The sequence below is a fragment of the Saccharomyces kudriavzevii genome, assembly GCF_947243775.1.
Source record: "Saccharomyces kudriavzevii IFO 1802 strain IFO1802 genome assembly, chromosome: 13".
NCBI lineage: Eukaryota > Fungi > Ascomycota > Saccharomycetes > Saccharomycetales > Saccharomycetaceae > Saccharomyces > Saccharomyces kudriavzevii.
In genome coordinates, this window is record NC_079284.1 from 546,759 (window position 1) to 566,319 (window position 19,561).

At 37.5% G+C, this 19,561-nt stretch overlaps 10 protein-coding genes and 1 non-coding gene across 11 annotated transcripts; 5 read left to right on the forward strand and 6 right to left on the reverse strand.

Moving 5' to 3' along the window:
* Window positions 1-227: 227 nt before the first annotated feature.
* On the forward strand, window positions 228-1,655 carry NUP53 (FG-nucleoporin NUP53; the record flags this gene model as incomplete). Its single annotated transcript, XM_056230390.1, has 1 exon — window positions 228-1,655. One exon carries the CDS (start codon window positions 228-230, stop codon window positions 1,653-1,655), a length of 1,428 nt encoding a protein of 475 aa, XP_056084313.1.
* Window positions 1,656-1,793: 138 nt separating this feature from the next.
* Window positions 1,794-3,977, reverse strand: RIM13 (Rim13p; the record flags this gene model as incomplete). The annotated part of the gene is made up of 1 exon (XM_056230391.1): window positions 1,794-3,977. The coding sequence occupies one exon, from the start codon at window positions 3,975-3,977 to the stop codon at window positions 1,794-1,796; it is 2,184 nt and encodes a 727-aa protein (XP_056084314.1).
* A 393-nt stretch (window positions 3,978-4,370) lies between these two features.
* Window positions 4,371-5,981, forward strand: SKDI13G2840 (uncharacterized protein; the record flags this gene model as incomplete). The annotated part of the gene is made up of 1 exon (XM_056230392.1): window positions 4,371-5,981. One exon carries the CDS (start codon window positions 4,371-4,373, stop codon window positions 5,979-5,981), a length of 1,611 nt encoding a protein of 536 aa, XP_056084315.1.
* A 96-nt stretch (window positions 5,982-6,077) lies between these two features.
* TPP1 (polynucleotide 3'-phosphatase) lies at window positions 6,078-6,794 on the reverse strand (the record flags this gene model as incomplete). The annotated part of the gene is made up of 1 exon (XM_056230394.1): window positions 6,078-6,794. The coding sequence occupies one exon, from the start codon at window positions 6,792-6,794 to the stop codon at window positions 6,078-6,080; it is 717 nt and encodes a 238-aa protein (XP_056084316.1).
* Window positions 6,795-7,026: 232 nt separating this feature from the next.
* AIM36 (Aim36p) lies at window positions 7,027-7,788 on the reverse strand (the record flags this gene model as incomplete). Its single annotated transcript, XM_056230395.1, has 1 exon — window positions 7,027-7,788. The coding sequence occupies one exon, from the start codon at window positions 7,786-7,788 to the stop codon at window positions 7,027-7,029; it is 762 nt and encodes a 253-aa protein (XP_056084317.1).
* Window positions 7,789-7,993: 205 nt separating this feature from the next.
* On the forward strand, window positions 7,994-8,461 carry MRPS8 (mitochondrial 37S ribosomal protein uS8m; the record flags this gene model as incomplete). Its single annotated transcript, XM_056230396.1, has 1 exon — window positions 7,994-8,461. One exon carries the CDS (start codon window positions 7,994-7,996, stop codon window positions 8,459-8,461), a length of 468 nt encoding a protein of 155 aa, XP_056084318.1.
* A 146-nt stretch (window positions 8,462-8,607) lies between these two features.
* On the reverse strand, window positions 8,608-8,680 carry Skdi_13.trna16M. Its single transcript has one exon. It is a non-coding gene; the product is annotated as a tRNA-Met (tRNA).
* A 1,313-nt stretch (window positions 8,681-9,993) lies between these two features.
* On the reverse strand, window positions 9,994-10,416 carry ATG16 (Atg16p; the record flags this gene model as incomplete). Its single annotated transcript, XM_056230397.1, has 1 exon — window positions 9,994-10,416. The coding sequence occupies one exon, from the start codon at window positions 10,414-10,416 to the stop codon at window positions 9,994-9,996; it is 423 nt and encodes a 140-aa protein (XP_056084319.1).
* Window positions 10,417-10,591: 175 nt separating this feature from the next.
* On the forward strand, window positions 10,592-13,039 carry CVM1 (Cvm1p; the record flags this gene model as incomplete). Its single annotated transcript, XM_056230398.1, has 1 exon — window positions 10,592-13,039. One exon carries the CDS (start codon window positions 10,592-10,594, stop codon window positions 13,037-13,039), a length of 2,448 nt encoding a protein of 815 aa, XP_056084320.1.
* A 217-nt stretch (window positions 13,040-13,256) lies between these two features.
* On the forward strand, window positions 13,257-13,931 carry HLJ1 (type I HSP40 co-chaperone HLJ1; the record flags this gene model as incomplete). Its single annotated transcript, XM_056230399.1, has 1 exon — window positions 13,257-13,931. One exon carries the CDS (start codon window positions 13,257-13,259, stop codon window positions 13,929-13,931), a length of 675 nt encoding a protein of 224 aa, XP_056084321.1.
* Window positions 13,932-14,542: 611 nt separating this feature from the next.
* On the reverse strand, window positions 14,543-19,504 carry DNF3 (aminophospholipid-translocating P4-type ATPase DNF3; the record flags this gene model as incomplete). Its single annotated transcript, XM_056230400.1, has 1 exon — window positions 14,543-19,504. The coding sequence occupies one exon, from the start codon at window positions 19,502-19,504 to the stop codon at window positions 14,543-14,545; it is 4,962 nt and encodes a 1,653-aa protein (XP_056084322.1).
* Window positions 19,505-19,561: the final 57 nt, after the last annotated feature.

A 19,561-nucleotide genomic window follows, 5' to 3' on the forward strand; every position in this document is an offset into this window, starting at 1 on the left:
TTCCCTCGTATTTTTATTAGACATATTTACATTATATTATTTATCATTATCTTATTCAATGAGTATTACCCGACCTTACATGTGTTGAAGTTCGAAAGAAAAGCTCATCACGGTATTCCTAAACAGGACTTAACAGCTTTCATTGCAGATTGCGCAGCAAATAGACGGCTCGAACAATTCGTTTCTCTCTAATCCTCAATAGCCTACGGGAAGCTTTACTTTTAGATATGACGAACCTTCAAAATCAAGAAAACACTAGTCGATTCACTAATGTTTCTGTTATTGCGCCCGAAACACAAGGACAACAACAACAACGGGACGAACATCAGCTGCAGCAAAAACAGCCAGCGGGACTGTTGAAGGGTTTAAATGGCTTCTCGAATGTACAACAGCCAATATTCAAAGAGGATCTGCCTCCCACAGTTTCTGCTGAATTGAGCGACAATCCGGCGTGGTTCAATAATCCGAGGAAAAGAGCTATCCCAAATTCAATAATTAAGAGATCAATTGGCCAGTCATTGAGCCCCGTACGTTCTGATACTGCAGATTCATCTGTCACGTTTGCTAATTCCAATGGGTTCAACAATGTCACATTTGGTTCTAAAAAGGACTCACGTATTCTTAAACACGCTACTCAAAATGACAGCACCAACAATGGTAACAGCGATGGTCACAACCCTGATTTAAGTACTATCGTTTTTGATTCTAATGAGGCACCACCTAAGGCTTCTCTGGCGGACTGGAAGAAAGAGGATGGTATATTTGCGAGTAATAATGACAATATTGAAGATCCTAATCTAACTGCCAATATATCACTAGATGGGAAGTTCACAACTGCATCTCCGTCTTTCAACAAACTTGAAAACGCCTCCGGAATATTTAGTTTGTTCGACAAAACCACCAAAGCATCACCGAGTAAAGCTTCATATGAAACTAAAGTCAAGGCTAAAGAAGAAGCTTTGCAAAATTTGGACGATAATGCCGTTATTATCTTTGGATATCCAGAATCGATTGCGAATTCTATTATTCTTCATTTTGCGAGCTTCGGTGAAATTTTAGAAGAATTTAAAATAATAAAAGACTTCAAAAAGTTGAATTTGAAAAATAAGCCACATAATCGATCATCCATCACCCAAAAGTGCCCCATATACACAGGTGATGGTTGGGTAAAATTGACTTTCGATTCTCAAGTTTCTAAATCACGCGCTCTACAAGAAAATGGGGTTATCATGAATGGTACGTTGATCGGCTGTGTTTCATACAGTCCAGCTGCTCTCAAACAATTAGCCTCTCTAAACAAATTGGAAAAAATTAAAAAGGATAGCGCAGGGCCAGAAAGTAGTTCAGGCCTGAACGATTTCAGTAACTATATAAAATCAGAAGGGATTTTTAAGAGAAATCAAACGACAGCGGCTACTTCCAAAGTCCACAATTCAGAGTTCAAGGTTTCCAAAAATTCTAATTCTTTCAAGAATCCCCGCAAACTAGAAATAAAGGATGGTCGATCATTGTTCTTGAGAAATAGAGGGAAAATTCACGGTGGCGTCTTGAGCTCCATCGAGTCCGACTTGAAGAAACGGGAACAAGTGGGCAGAAATAAAAAAAATTGGTTGAACAGGCTTAATAATTGGTTATTTGGATGGAACGATCTATAATGACTAACACGTTACTTTCCTATGTAGTGCACTTGGAATATACGACAAAATGTGATAATCGCCCAGCTGCAACGTTATATAATTTTATGTGTAGGATTGTAGAAGGATAAATAGACAGTTTTTCAAAAATAGGCGCGTTTATTGTTGTGTTACATAATCGGAGTACTGTTCGATTTCGATTTTTTGATTAGACCCAACATACAGCTCCAATTCATCCATGTTACCTTTTTTGGTAGATTCATTGAAAATAGATACATCTTTTTCAATCATCAATACTATAGTGCTAATACGAGTGATCTCCAAATTTGATATAACTATGCCCCCGGGTGGGCAACTTCTGTATTCTTGACATTCATAAACACAGAGAGATGATTCTAGCTCAAAAATATTACATCGTATTCTCAAATGTGCTGATGATTCCACGGGTACTATACGTACAAAAAGTTTGTTTGTCGCGTATTTTTTGGTTTGCAAAGCTATTGGAATTTTGATTCTGTTGAAGTTTTTCTTCCAATGAAAGTTGGTATGGAATTGATATGGATAAGAACCGTAAATCAAGTTAATACTACGTAAACCTATGCGAGATATCAACCTCCATGAGGAGGAGAAACGTGTCGAGGTTACCAATTGGAATTCCGAGGAAACTGGAGTGCCATAAGTAGAGCAAACAAGTAAATATTTGGAGTTAGTTAAGATGGGTACTTCTTGTTTGACGATTTGCCCGGGTTCATAGTGATTATCAAACATTATCGGTTTCACCAGCTCATAATCGTCCAAGTAGTATACCTGAACGTTAACTAAATCGCGAAAGCTAGTTGACACACATGTAACATCCATAAAAATTTGCTGATCTTTTTCAGAATAAACTTCCAGTTCAAAAGTTGGATTTTGGAAAAAATTGCAGGTATCGAAAGAGGTTTTTTTATCTGTTTCATGAAGAGGAGAGAAGGTTACGTTGGCAACAAGACCATCCGTATTATTTAACTTTCTAAAATAGATTTCCTTCGCAACTGAGAAGAAATGAATACTAAAATTGTTGTTGGTTGTTGAATGGCAATACAATAACTTTTCAGCCTCAGAACCTAATTTTAACTTTACCAGCTGCATTCCGGTATGAGTACCGCCTCTATCGACTGGTGCTTCAATTGGGTAAACTATACATAGTGGAGCTTCGTTCACAAAGGAAATTGACTCAATTCTTTCCCTATCTTCATTTAGCAGGTGTGATTCAAGCAATAACCACACCGTTTCTGTTACCTTGGAATTATTTACTATTTGGAATAAAGGCTTACCTGCAATGATCGCAAATTTACTATAACGTACAGCATCGTACCGAAAATGCAACGTTTGAGAGTATCTGAATATTTTTTCATGGTTCCAATTGAGGTACAATTGTTTGAAGTTGCTCAAATACTGTTCGTAAGTAATCTCGATATTGGATGCTGAGTTTCTTGGATCTCGCAGTTTGAGTAGTCTAGATTCGTAGTTGATATCAATAATTGAATAATCATGGTTTGCTACCAGTGGTTTTATCAAGTCGTTGGAACGATTTCCACTACCAACGCCCATCAGACATAGGCTGGATTTGAAGAACTCCCATAATTTTTCAAAGGGATAGTCATTTGGTTGTACTATCTCTGGTAAAAAGCCACTCAGGTAGAACGTATCTGTACTAATGTTGGAGCCATTCGTCGAATAGGTACCTTGGGAAACAAGCAATAGCGCAAGTTCACTTACTTTATCTGTAATGTCCTTGCTTCTTAATGAAAGTTGTTCGCCATCCACTGAAGTCGGAATCTGAGAAATGTCTACTGTGACTAACCTTTTATCACTTCCATTGAAACATAAGTTAACTTGATATTTATTGGATGATATTTGTTTGGTTGGAGGCAGCTCTAAATTCTGAGCTCTGAGATTAATCAGAGAAGCTACTATTGAACAATCTGTTACATCTTGGCATTGTTCTATTCCGCCTGTGTAATTTTTCTCGTTCTGTAATGTGATTCTATCTGGGTAGCGCCTTTGCAATTCTTCACTTCCAGGCAGGCAGTATTCGTTATTATTCCAAGATAGTGGTGATGCCTCCGAGATAGGTATAGGAGGGTAGAACTTTGAATTGACAGTTGAAGTAAGCCATAAGAATCTTGTCTGTTTATCTATTTTTGATATGTTTTCTTTCAGAACTAAAACGGCCTTAATGAAGGTAGAGTCATCACTTTTTATCGCTAAGTTCACTAGGTTTTTTATTGTATTACTTGAATCATCCTTTGCATTACAATAAATCGACTTTATCACGGAATTGAACTCATGCCACTCATTCATTATTCATATCATTAAGCTCTTACTTTGCTTTTTAACTGCTTAATAATCTTCTAATAAGTCTTCTGGTGCTGATAATTATATTCCGTTCATGCCCGTTTGATGGACTTTTAGTTATATAACACCATGAAGCCAAAAACACAAAACTCCACAAGAATACAAGAAAAGAGAAGTTTACGTACCTTTTTATAACTTTAGAACATTTCTCAAAGCTATGAAAAGGCTATCGTCGCAAAGTTCATGGTATTCTCTTTTTCCTTATAAAATTATATTTACGTTTGGTGGATATCGAAGATCTGGAGATAAGGTAAATAAATGTTGCGCGATTCTGAGCTATTCGATAAACAACGACTTAAGATTCAGTAAATGCCATAAAAAAGAAGGCCAAATACTAAAATGGGCAGTACAAATCAATTTGGCTACCTTAAAAGTTTCATAGGAGGTAATGTGGTTGCCCTTGGTGCTGGAACGCCTTATCTTTATTCATTTTATGCTCCTCAGCTACTAAGCAAGTGTCGTATCCCTGTATCTGCTTCAGGTAAACTATCTTTCTCTTTGACAATAGGAAGTTCACTGATGGGGATTTTGGCGGGTATTGTTGTCGATCGAAGCCCTAAATTGTCCTGTCTTATTGGGTCTATATGCGTTTTCATTGCATATTTAATTTTGAACTTGTGCTATAAGCGCGAATGGTCTAGTACTTTCCCCATATCATTGAGCTTAATACTAATTGGATATGGTTCTGTTTCAGGATTCTACGCCTCTGTAAAATGTGCAAATACAAATTTTCCAGAACATAGGGGCACTGCCGGGGCATTTCCTGTGTCACTGTATGGCTTATCAGGCATGGTGTTTTCGTATCTTTGTTCGAAACTTTTTGGTGAAGACATTGAACATGTGTTCATTTTTTTAATGGCTACGTGCGGTAGCATGATTTTAGTTGGCTATTTCTCACTGGATATACTTACTGGTAGAGAAGAGGATGACGCTAGCATCAAGGAATGGGAGCTTCAAAAAAGTAGAGAAACAGATGCCAATATCGTCCCGCTGCATGATAATAGCAACGACTATATAGGTTCGCCGGTGCATTCATCGTCACCTGAAAATTATTCCTTGTCAGACAATTTTCAAGAAACCTCAGATTTTTTTGGGCTTGAAGACAGACAATTGTCAAATCGACCATTGTTGTCGCCTTCCTCCCCACGTATAAAGTATGATGTCGAAGATGAGGGCGTCATAAAAAGTGCAGCAGATGAGAATAATCGCGCACAGAAGAATATGAGATCACATATACTCCACAGTTTAAAATCTTCGACCTTTATTGGTTATTACGTAATATTGAGTTTACTACAGGGCATTGGTTTGATGTACATATATTCAGTGGGATTTATGATACAAGCCCAAGTGTCTTCTCCACCTTTAGATGAGCTACCAAATAACGCAGAAAGGATTCAATCCTTACAGGTGACACTTCTATCCCTTCTTTCATTTTGTGGTAGATTATCATCTGGGCCAATATCTGATTTTTTGGTAAAGAAATTCAAAGCCCAAAGGTTATGGAATATCGCGATAGCGTCTCTACTAGTATTTGTGGCATCGAATAAAATGTCTAATGATTTCAGCAATATCGAGGATCACTCTTTAAGGGCTTCTAAGTTATTTAAGAACATTTCTATATGTTCGGCCATCTTTGGTTATTCTTTTGGCGTTTTATTTGGAACTTTCCCGTCAATAGTAGCGGATAGATTTGGCACCCATGGGTATAGTACGCTGTGGGGAATTTTGACAACCGGTGGCCTATTTTCGGTAAGTGTTTTTACAAGCATACTAGGTGGGGATTTCAAGGCAAACACAGTTGGCGATGACGAAAACTGTAAAAGGGGAGTACTTTGTTACAGCCATACCTTTATGATTACTGAATATTGCGCTGTTTTTACTCTATTGTTCGTTTTGGCTATAATTGGATATACAAGTTATCGAAGGAGAATAATTGTGAATTCACGCTAAACACTACCATTTCCCTGTTGCCCTGACCACTATATTATAAACAATTATAAGAAACATAAATATACACTATATATATTCAATTTTCTGGAAACCAATTCATTCTTGAAAAATCTCCTCAGGATACTTAAATTCCACATTCAGATTCTCAGCGAAGTTTTTATCAGAATCGCTGAAGTCATTCTTTCTCCCAGCGGCATCACCACAGTAATACATCCAATTCAATTGGATGATAGGCATTGATTCTGAGGTTCCATATGCATTATATATGTCTCTTTTGAAAAATTCTGCCATTTCTGTCATTGGTTTTCGAACTTTCTCAAAAATCTTAGGATCATCGATATAGCCTTTACTGGCACTTGAGAATGCAAACTTATACTTACCTGCCGCGAGAGTTTTCGGCATTTTGGGTGCTGCGTATAGCCATAGTCTATTTAATAATGATTCGCCTCTCTCATCGTTTTTGATGGCCTTTAACAAAAGTAAAATCTTATTGATATATTTGGTACAACTCTTGGAAGTTCTTGGGACGGTGATGACACCGCCTTGATTTGAGAAGATGACTATGATAGCAATCGGATCGTTGTTGCTAATATCAAATAGGTAATCCAGAGTAGATCTTCTAGAGTCAAAATTCATGAACTGCCAATCATCTGCGCTTTTACTAAACTTGGTATTTGACGATTTTGGTTTTATGATTGTATGGTCCAAATCAAAAGCATAAATGTTTAAACAACGGTCGTCATTAGAAAGTGATAGTGGGGAACTAGGCGTGAATTTAATCAAGTATGGTAGAATAGTTGATTTGTGGGACATACTTTTTCTTTGGAACTGTTTCAACTGTACCTGCCTAATTTACGATATTTTTACAAAAATCAATGTCGACCAAAATGCTTGGGCATATGGAAAGAAACGAATGAGCAGAAGATATACATTTACAAAGGGGAAAACAGCGAAGATGTGCTATACACTGTTTGATGAATAAGTAATAAATTCAATAGAATTATATATAGGCTATTAACAGGAAGAACAAAAGGATAGAACGACTTTAGATGACTTCAGCCTTACCTACAGTTTCATAATATTTACAGATGTTGGAATCTTCAAGTTCCTTCGGAATCAAGATTTTGGAAACTATAGAAACTTCATTTTCGAATTTTGTTGCATCGCTAATCGAGTGTGGGAAGTTAACAATCATCAGCTCATCGCCGCCCTTGTAGTTTTCTTTCAAATACCTGCCTAAAAGCATGACTAACATGCCTGTTGGTAGATTATCAATGTACGTATCTGGCCCATACTTATTATAGCATTCATTCAATAAGGCTTCATATCTATCATCTTTTAGAGTTCTATAATAATCAATGACCTTGACTGGATCGACAAACTGTGGTTCACTAATTTCATTGCATTGTGATTTCCCTAATATTCTCCTAGTCTCGTCAACACTGGGTAACAAAGAAAACTTTATATCAACCTCACCCTGTGAGAAGATAGCCACACGTCTTTTCAACCCTTTGACAACATTTTCAAATTCTTCCTCAGATAATGTTGTCTTTGGCTTGTTTTTATCTAGGGACTGCACCGTCTTGACAAATATCAGTGTACCAATGACTGCAACAAGAAAAATTTTTTTAAATCCCGGGGCATCTATTCTAGGTGGCTTTGGGCTCGAAGCTGATTCATTAGTGGACGAATATCGTGCCACCAGAAACGATGGTGAAGATAAGGGCAACTGCTTTTGGAGCCCATAGTGTACATAGGGATTACGCCGCCTAATAGTTAGTGCCTTTCTCCTCACTAATCTCAGCATGTTCTGTATTATATATGCGCAACTTTTCTTCTTATGGGCGTTGTTTCTTATTCTCCATATTGAATCCCACTTGAGCTTTATCGGCAGTCCTTATAATCGCTTTTTGAAATTAGACTGACAAACTAAAGAGAAGCAACGAAAACAAAAGAAAATCAAGGGCAAGAAAGTCTATACTTCTCTTGATCAGAAACGGTAACCATCTAGGATGTCATTGGTCAAGCTTGCAAATACGTGTGCTCATTTGCAAAACTGCTCAAAAGTTAGAGTAGCCTTAACATCAATCCCATATACGAAGTTACAACTACAGTTTGCGTACAACCTTTACCAACAGGGATTCTTGTCGTCTTTGCAAAAAGGGTCAACGATGGGGCCAGACAAGGATTATGTTGAGGTGACACCGGATAATATCTCTACCAGAAGACTTTGGGTGGGATTGAAATACAGAGACAACAAACCTGTTCTTAGTAACTGTAGATTAATTTCCAAACCAAACTCTAGAATCTATTTGCAAATGGAGGATATGAAGAAATTATGTTCTGGAGTGACAATTAGAAATATCAAACCTTTACAGCCGGGAGAGTTGATACTTGTTCGCGCCCAGAACAGTATTATGGATGTCAATGAAGCCATTGCCAAGAAGCTAGATGGCGAAATACTGTGCAGAGTAAAATGAACTGCACAAGCTCACACGGCATGTATGTATATGTATAGCCTGAATAAAAATAAGCATGTAAATAATAATAGTATGAAGAAGGCGATAATTGTGAGAATAGCAACTACAATAACATCACTATAGTCTTTGGAAAATATAAAAAATAATGCTCCAGGGGAGGTTCGAACTCTCGACCTTCAGATTATGAGACTGACGCTCTTCCGACTGAGCTACTGAAGCTATATATATTTAAAATCCATATTTTACTGATTCGTAACATCAAGTTTTATTAGTAACAATAGAGTCGGCAGTACGGGGGAATAATAATTAACCTGTTGGAACAAGTAGGTTCATGTTGGAACAAGTAAGTTCATCATTATTCACATAACTAGTCCATGTTTCAGGATGAAGAATGTTGAAATTGTTGGAACAATAATCAACTATCCATCAATTACTAGTACAGCTGATTAATACATTCAATCACGTAGCTAGAAGATTATCATATACGGTGTTAAGAAGATGACAAAAATTATTAGACCAGTGAAATAAGATTCAGGACAGTCATCAAATTTAATGGAAGCTGAAGTGCAAGGATTGATAATGCAATAGGATCGGCGAATGACGACACATAAAATGAGGGATAAAATAAGAATAAGATTATGTAAAATTGTCGATTCCCTTTCGTGGGTTCCTAAATCTATGAGGAGAAGTTCTAGTATATTCTATATACATAATATTATTAACCTTATCAAAAATGGAATCCCAACAGATGTCACAAGATTTTACTGGTCAATAGTTATATGCATTTTTTGGGGAACAAAGATGTTTTTTTTTACCCATAAAAATTTCCTTATTTTAGCCAATGAGAAGTTCATACAAATTGAGAATGAACTGGTGCTATGCTTCCTCTTATTCATCTTCACTCAAGATATACCTATTTGAAGGAGAGAAGTTTCAGTCATCACCTCCACTGTGTAACCCTATCATACGGTAAAAGTATTTTTTTTAAGAAGGATGATCTGCTCTGTCTTCTCTGAGCCTCATTTTCAGATTGAGCTAGGTTTAGCAGTGGCAATTAACCTATTTTTTGAGAAAAACCAGCGTTTATTGGAGACTTGAGCGGAGTAAAGGATCTTGGACTTGGATGTTGACATACACACGCGCAACCAGGAGAACAGCAACTATTTCAAGCTCCTAAGTTGCCTAAAATCCCGTAAATTTTGGTCGCTGACAGCCTAAAAGAATTAATAAAATTGATCAGAAGTCTAAGATCCCAGGCATAGAATAAAAGCTTACCACTTTGCCATTGTTCGCGGTTTCTTAACAAATATTTTCAGAAGAGCAAACCTATGGAAAAAAAACGGATCTAGTAAAAGTAAGCACGATTTATTGCATTTTTCTGAAAAATGTGCCTTCCATAACAGGTTCAATGTATTCTGAATCCGCACAACAGAGGAGCCTTTAGAGTGTGGCGCTCTAGTGCATTCACATGTGAACTGTCCGGGGCTTTTTTGCTTTCTTTCATAAGGCCTTATAGCAAGCTATAACATATATCATCTTCCTCCCTCCATTTCGCTGTTCATGACCTCTGTTTCTTTTTCTGTCTTTTTCAACCATCTGGCAACAAGCTTGGAATGCTCTTTTTTTAGATCAGATAGTTTTTGTTGTAAAACATTATTCTCGATGGTTCCACTGATTAGTTCATCATTCAATCTCTCGGCGTTCTTATTCTTCAGCTCTATGACTTCTTTTAATTTCCGTATTTCTTGCTCTTTACTTTTTAGTTCTTGTTGCAGAATTTTCAATGTTTTCAGTAAAGCTTCATCATGGTTGACAACTTTGCCACCAACAGCATCATTACTATCTTGAAATAGTTCACTCAAGTGTGCCTCGCTGTTGTTTCGATCTACTAGTCTACCAATCAATAGTCCATCCATCGCACCTGTTTGCAGATTTCTCTTTTCGTTCATTCGCATTCTTCCTTCCTCTTGTTAAGGTTGCCAGCGAATCTGGGCGCCCCTAATATCAAATACGCATTAGCGAAATAACAAAGTTAATGTTCAAGAAGAAGAACTATAAGAAAGAGCAAGCAAGAAAGCAAGCAAGCAAGCGTCCTCGGCATTTAGTACAGTGAAAAATCCCGCTATTATAATGGATGTTGAACAGCAGAAGCAAGATCAACAACAGCAGCTACAAACAGAGCAGCAGAATCAGCAGCAGCAACAAGAGGAACAGCAAGAAGTTCATTCAGAACAACAGCAACAGAGCAGATGGAAGTTCTGGTGGCACTCCAATGCTGATAGTCGTATGGACGCAGAAAGCAGATCAGAGCAATCAGAAGGGAGAGCATCGACAACGAGAATTCAAGACGGTGTGGACTCAAATAACAGCAACAACGGAATATGGTCCAAAATTGCATCCTTTGCAGCGTCCAGATATAGGAATATGCCAATTATTGTCGATGATGATACCCGGTATTCTCAATTAAATACTGAACAAATTGATTTTTTGGAAAATGAAGCTAAAGATATGATTTTAAAAAAATCAAAATCATGGTGTTGGTATGAAGCAATTCCGAACGCATCGACTTCATCAAATATTATCGATTCGACAGATACCCCAGGGATAATCAGTGTGTCCGGTACGGGATCAGCCAAGTGTCCATTACCATTAAATAAGTACCCCGGTGATGAAAATAATCTCGGCTACAATGTATTTATCAATGATTCTTTGATTCTACCGTCGGATAGCCCTTTGGATTTTTTACATGTTCAACCACTCAAAACTAAGATAGCGAATACTGTCAAAAACTATTATAACTTCCCAAACGAACAACATATCTATCTAAAACAGAATAAAACAGCACTATTGAAGGAGAAGAAAGTTATAATAATATCTGTCGTGGGGGATCTACCGGAAAAGTATGAGCAACGCTCATTGGAATCACAAAGACCCGCATATTATCTTTCCAAAAAACTGTCACAGAATTTGTCTAGTGAACAGCCTGAGAGGGTTCTGACCCTATCATTCCAATGTCCATTACACAGTCAAGATTTAATTCCTACTTACAAAGAATGCGTGGAATTACTGAACCATTGGGCCCATCTTTTCAAAGGTATTGATTCAATTTTTTTCGTGGGTGCTTATCACAGCGTTCCATTGACTTTGTTATTAGCCAAATATATTGTACAAAATCATGAAGTTCTAGAGTTTGACGAAAATACTACAGTTGGGGTGCTAAGTTTTCAGTCGTGTTTACAAGGCTATCGATTTTGGGACCATAGTACTGATTTTGTCAGTAATAGTTACAGTAATACGGGTTCCAATTCAAATGTCAATGAAAATGAGGGTAATGATCATGATCCCAATAATGATTTCACCACCAAAAGTCAACAAATAAAAGAAAAGCAGTTGTTCCAAGGCATTGATAAAGGGCAGCAAGATACGCTTTCAAAAATCAAAAACTATAGACGAATAGACTCTAGTGAATCTAAGCTAGTCCAGGACGCATTGGATTGGCTCTTGTTTAATTGGGATTCGTTTCGGCTGACATTCTTTGGTAAGCTTTATGACAATTTCATGACAATTTCAGAAAAACTTGCTATAGATTATAATCATCCGAAAATCTTAAGAAATTTATGGTGTAATGGGAAATATATGGGTATTGACCTAAAGAATGCTAATAATCTAAATTTTGACACCAGTGACGATGAAACAAGTAATAGCATCAATGATATTCATTTAAGGACGCCCAATTTTGAATCAAAACTGAAAATTCCCACTAACAGACTTTTTGAAATAATCCTATGGAACATCCTGATGACAACGGAAAATCTGGGATATAAGCAATTCATTCCTATAATTAATTTATTAAGCCCGTTTTTTATTTCAAGATCCTTTAATGATTTTACTTTGCCGACAAATATAAGGAAGCAATACCAGAACAACACAAAAATTTGGCTTCAAGAAATGGACAATAAATGGAAGATCAATGGCCCTCAATTCACTCACGATCTAAGAGAGAGCGAAACTCCCGGCTCATCTTCAGCGTCATTACTACCGGAGGATGTTTCTACAGTTAAGGATTTTTTACAGTTCGTGCAGTATCAGAATGAAAAATCGCCAGATTTCGTAAAAGTATATTCTGACATTTACGATGATGACCACGTTTATAGATGCTTTCTGCACAATACAATTTTTACCAAAAATCCGTTGAGCCCTAAGCATTTGCGTTTAAATATAGATCTCGATACTCCTACGAGCATATTGAACACTGTCAATCAATATGATTTGGTTTGGAAGATCCATGACTCGTTTTCCAAATTGATTCGTCTGAAAAATTTACCACAGCTAGAAGTGCCACATGCGTTAAGACTTTCCATTTCACTGAACTGCTTCTTAGACAGCACCGTAACCACTTCTGGCCCAACTTTTCAGAGGGACAATATGGAGGCGTTGAGAAGACTAACAGAGATCTGGCGAACTTATCAAGACTGGTCTCCGCCAACAAGGGGCTTAAAACATCTAAGGGATATCCTAAGCGTTCTAGCCATGTATGAAAACCCCAAGAGTTTGATCAGCGATGTTCGACGTACATAATAGACTCGTATATAGCGGACCGTGTAATATTTTGAGGTATTGTATTTGCATAATGGGTAACCCGCAGGCTAGGCTGGAAAGTATTCGTGAAGAACATAAAGGAAGCTGGCGGAAGTTCTTTTCATACACCTTTAATGGGGACGTCGTCCTGTCTTAATTACCAGCTAAAGCAGCATCGAGGTTGTTGACTGCGATATAACTTGTGAATAGGAAGAACATGTCTTTCACAGAGGATCAAGAAAAAATTGCACTAGAGATATTATCAAAGGACAAGCATGAGTTTTATGAAATCTTGAGGGTGGATAAGAAGGCCACAGATGGGGAAATCAAAAAGGCATACAGAAAATTAGCTATCAAACTACATCCTGATAAAAACTCTCATCCAAGAGCAAGTGAAGCTTTCAAGGTAATTAACAGAGCATTTGAGGTACTAAGTAATGAAGAGAAGCGTAGTATCTATGACCGGATAGGAAGAGATCCTGACGATAGACAAATGCCATCTAGTAGTGCCGCTTCAGGATTTCGAGGAAGTGCAGGTGGTTCTCCCATGGGTAGCGGATTTGAAGACATGTTTTTTAATTCACGTTTCGGTGGCCAAAGAGCTGGACCTCCGGAAGATATATTCGACTTTTTGTTCAACGCAGGTGGCAGGCCCTTCGGTGCTTCACCATTCGGGCCTTCTGCTTCCACTTTTTCATTTGGAGGCCCAAGCGGTTTCAGGGTGTTCACTAATAATCGTGGAAGCTCGCCGTTTATGCGTCAGCAACCCCGCTCAAGACAACAGCAACAGCAAGCAGAAGAAAACGCAGTCAATTCACAGTTAAAGAATATGCTTGTTCTTTTTATCATCTTCATCGTTCTTCCTATGATTAAAGATTATTTGTTCGGCTGAATACAATTTTTTTACTGTCATTTTTTCCTATGATATCATCTAATGTAATTCAGTGGTGTATTATAAAATAAAACTGACAGGAAAAGGCAAGATTGAGAAATTCTTTGTACATTAGATGAGCTCTTGACCATTTCTAGTCACTCCTTCAAGCTCATGGGGTTGAACTACTCTTTTCTTTTTGAATTTTTTGGCTACAATAAGAAATGGTATCAGAATTCAAGGTTAGGGTAGGGGGAGATTTGAAAGCAAATAGTATACTCATAAACATTATTTACCTTCTAGTAATGAATCATAACATTTTCGCCATTTTTTTTACCTTTTTTCTATTAAAAATAAATAAATATCCTACATAATTATATCTAGGTTATAGATAGTATTTCAAATCTTAAGGATTTTCCACATTTCGGGCCTTTTCTCATCTTATGAAACGGGTCGTGGGATAAGCCCGGTTCTTTTTTTCCCCAAATGGTTGTACATATTCGGCTCAACAAGTTCAAATATGACGTTTTGAATATAAAGTGATAAATAAGTATGGAATTTTATTTCGAAAGTTTCAGATTGAAAAATATGGAAAAAAACCTGAATAGTACAACTCAACGAAACAAGAAGCATCACTCCAAATCCTTAAGTCTTGCTTGAATGATCTGTTTGACATCCTCCTCTTCCGCATTTCTTGATGGAAGCTTAAGCTTCTTCGTGATTTTAGTGGTTATGTTACCACCAACGCTTTCTTTGCTAGTTTGTGATTTCAAAGATGGCCGCCTGATTAACTTACCACTGGGTAATACTTCATAACGTTCAGAGCTCTTTTCTGATGGGTTCAGTAATATGCTTTTCTTTGGCAAATAGTCCATATTACCATTTTCCACTAGGTTTATATCATGCGCTTTTGCACTTGTCCGTGAATTGGTTCTTGATCTTGAGAGGACCTTATCCGTGTAGCGTGTTAAAGTACTAGGATCTTTATCCCACGTCCACCCTTGCCTCATCTCACTATAAGCACCGAGTTCCAGCTTCTTTCTGATATCATTTTTTTGTTCCAATTCAGCAAAAATATCAGAGTCCGATGGCCATATCATGACTTTAATTGTTTTGTACACTATATCCAAAGTGATAGGCAACAGAGCTAATACCAAGCTGGTACACCAAAATGTAATATCCCTGCCGAATTGATTGTAGAATCCATAGGCTACGTCATAAATTTGGTCAGTTTTGTTCAAAATAGGAAGCGCACAGCACCAAACCAACCAGCCTCCGCAGGACAAAACAACGGAAGTAAAAACCAACCAGTTTCTGTTGTGCATTTCAACAAATTGCGACTTAACGTTGATTAAGGCAACAATAGCTGTGAAGTTAATGAGTCCCAGAGGATACATGGTGTTATCAGAAAGAGAACTCATGCCCCACATTACTACATTCAAAAATGTAATGAGCAGAGAATTCGCAGTCGCCAAAACAACCCATTCCATGAAAATCAGCCAATTAAATCCTTGGGAGAGACGACCATATGAATACAGTTCAGGGACAGTTAGTAAAGTCATTGGCTTCAAGTCTTTTTCAAACATACCGATGCATAGAACTGGCAATGACGTGAATAGGGTATTGAACATGGATAGTGACCATGGTTCATACAAAGAAGAGCCTGAGAACATTGTATATCTTTGATATATCAACTGCGTAAAATAAAACGTAATTTCTTTGTAAAACGTGCAAAGCATGAACTTGGAAGTCCGAATATAGTTATAACGCCCATGAACAAGTAATAATTTCAAAAGGAACCTGAACTGACCGATAGAATAATCTGATACTCTGGATGCTTGTAAACCCTCTTTACCCGCTATTCCAACACCTATATCAGCAGACTGTATCATAGCAATATCGTTCGCACCATCACCTACAGCAAGCGTGACTAGATTTGGGTCTGTATTTCTTATATTCGAAACCATAAGGGCTTTCTGGGAAGGTGAAGCACGACAACAAAGCACTGAGTCTGTTTTGGTACAAAGTTCAGTGAAAACAGACATATATGTAGGATTTCCTTCAAACATAGACAATGTGGCACCATCAATTACTATAACACAATGTGCAATATTTCCGGAATCAACTTCTTGAGAGACTGCATTCATCTTTGAGATAATATTTTCATCAGTGGTTGTTAAGATTACAACCGTAGAATAATCTTTAATCAGCATACAGGAATATCCAATATTTATGGCCGTTTCCCTTTTATCCCCCGTCAACATCCACATTTTTATGCCAGCCCTTCTAATCTTTTCGATAGCTTCTGACACACCCTTTTGTAACTTGTCTTCAATTGCAGTTACGCCCAAAAGATTTAAACCGTCCTCAATCTCTGCACCAACTTCATCGATTTTCATTTTCCTATCAGTTAAAGAGGTTTTAGCTTGATGATAGCGTTTATTCCAATTATCATAATGCGCGATATCGATCCATTTGTAACCGTAAACCAGAGTTCTTAGGCCTTCAGTAGAAAACTCATCAATTGCTTGCAGTGTCCTTTCGATAACATATTCTTCATTCAAAATCAGTTCGTCATTTCCTATGTGTTCCAAAAGTTCTGTATCGTAATCGTATTGTGACCCTTCCTTCTTTGAATTCATTGCTAAGTTACTGTTTGGAGAACGTGTCTCGTTTGAGGAAGCTTGAAGCCCATATTTCTCAACTTGTTGCTTATGGAGAGACTTTCTACTTTTATTTACAACACTGTCAATCTCCTGATCAGATTTTTTAACAGTTTCTAGAAATTGATCGATGGAGTCGATTTGTTTCTCGGGATCGCGAGACCTACTATTTTTCATTGACAGACTTCTTCTCACTGCCTGCAATGATAAACTTGCCCTTGGTATACCGGACAAAGAATTTCTCAACGATGTCCTGGCTTCCTCATTTACTGTTCTTTCCAAGGATTTTCTTTGCTGGAGAACCAACTCTGCTTCAGCGTCTTTACGTTCCTTGGTATTGGCACATATATCAGCCATTTTTTTGGCAGCCAACTCATGGTCATGCAAACGTTCTATAATAACGTTGTCAGCGCCTTTGCAAATCAGAAGAACTTGATTTGGGCGATTTGGAAGACGTACAAGAACAGACATTCTCTTTCTTTGAGAATTAAAATCAATATAATTCAAAATCTCATAATCCTCCAATATAGCATCACCCTCAAAGCCGTCTGGGAAAGTTTTTATGGTCAAAATTTGAGCATTTCTATTCAACACAATGTAACCCAGGTCTCTAGCAGCGGTAACAAGGGCCAATTCATCTGGAGATGACGATTGGTATTCTACAGAGTCTTCTTCCATGGACTCATTAGAAGCTTTTTTGGGAAGACAAGTGTGACAAAGAGCTAGCGACAAAAAGAAAAATTTTGCCTTTTGTGAAAATAGGGCTGTTGGGTATCTCTGAATGAATTGAATTAAGTCGAACGAGCTCTTAATATCATCCTTAAACGATTCATACGGGGAGAAATCAGAAGCTTCTTTATTTGAATGGAGATTTTCTTTCCCAAAAAGTGATCGCATACTGGGACGACCTGTATAAATTGCCGATGAGTTTCCTTTATATTCAATGGAATTTCTGGACTGAGGAAACTCATCTAAAGATGGACGTTGCACCTTCTCAATCGATTCCTTTGAAAGTCCAAGCCGATCAAGAACGTTTTGGTCTCCGATGGAAACAACATCTATATTAGAGCCGTTGCGAACTTTTGGTGGCAATTTCAAATAGCTTGTATTGTCTCTATTGTTATCATCCGAAGTATCTTCGGAAGTGCTGAGATCTGCATTATGCATCCAAGATGATCCACATAGAGAAAACTTACGAAAAATCATCTTATTATCTGTCAGCGTTCCCGTTTTATCACTAAAGATGTATGACACCTGCCCTAATTCTTCCAAAATCGTTGCTGTCCTCGATTCACACGGCGTATTTGTTTCTGCGTGGTACATATCAATGTCCCATTCCATCATTTTACTTTGAATTACCTTGATGATTTCCATCGTCACATACAAAGACAAAGGAATAATGGTATTATACATGATGATAAAGGACATTATTGTTGGTGCTACACCGGCATCTGTCTGGAACAGATACCATGCCTGGTTTTTGTCGATGTATCTTTTTTTATGCAAAACATGCCCAAAATAAGAGAACAGGGATATTACGGCAACAACGAGTACCATAAACACAATAATCATATTTATTTTTCTTTGTAGCTTAGGTGCCTTAGTTCTTGGATTTTTCAAAGCGTTCATTCTGATTTTGGTTTCTTCACCACTAAAGATAACCATGCCAACAACATTTTGAGTGTTCCTCAAAATACTGCCACGGTATATCACATTGTCAGGGCCTAAGGGATATTTCATTATGGTATCATTGCGAGAGTTTTTTAGTTCTAAATTACCCTCAAAATTATATAGGTCAATATTGGGATCTTCCACAGTAACCTGAGCGTTTATATTTGCTAGACCTGACGCAGCTTTTGTCAGTTTATTTAATTCTGGATGAGGTTGCTTACTTTTCAAGTTTGTTTCACCATCTAAAGCCATGGTTTCAACGAAACATTCGTTATTTTCGCCATCGCATGTCAATAAAAGTAAATCTGCAGGTATCCAATCATCCTGGGTAAGAAGCACGAAATCTCCCACGCGTAGTTTCTCCCACTTTTTTTGTTGAATATGAACATTATACTTGATCTTGAGAAGTTCGAAATTATTAAAGTGAGTGTCTAAGAATTGTCTTTGTGTGTAATTTTGATCACTATTAGAAGGCAGGTCGTTTTCAGCAGCCTTCAATTTTGTTAAATACGCAGTCGAAGACATAACACTGTTTGGTAGTCCATACACTTCGTGTGAGTCATAGACTTCATCTTTAATTAAAACATCTACAGGTTTGTTATTTTCTTCCTTATCCAAACGATGTCTTCTGAAATCGTCCCATGCTTCTCTTGTCATAGATATACCCATAAATACACATAAGGGGATAATGGTCGTGTAAGTACCAGTTGTAGACCATCCAGGTATCATTTGTAAAACAGCCACGATGAAAAAGTAGGTGTTGGCCAACTTTGAAAATTGTGCATAAAGTTGTCTAGGGAGAAAAGAATACAAGGTATATCTTGACGATGTTATTCGATTATCACAGTAAGGCTTGCTAAATCTTTCGTCTATTAAATAACAGTCCCTTTTATTAGCAGCTCGCTGGTATTCGATTGCATTGTGATCTAGTATAATCGGAATATGTCTACCATCTTTGGAATGGAACGTTCTCCGTCGATCTAGGATAGTATCAAGTATTTTAGTAACAATATTATATGACGCTTCTGGACTGTCGTATCCCTCCTCTTCAAATTCCACTTCCACGGCGTAACTGCCACTATTCTCATCTCCACCATCGCCATCATTATTATCGCCATTAGAAGATGCCTTATTCTCATTGATATCTTCTAATTCTATCTCGTCATCGGTTCTTCCACGATATTTGTCATATAAATGCTTATTGAACATCTGCGTTCGCAACGATGAAGATCTCCTTCTTTGCCCATCAGCGATTCCCATAATATTCTTTGACTAAAAAATGACTTACTTAATTATCTACCCAATTTGAATGCTTAC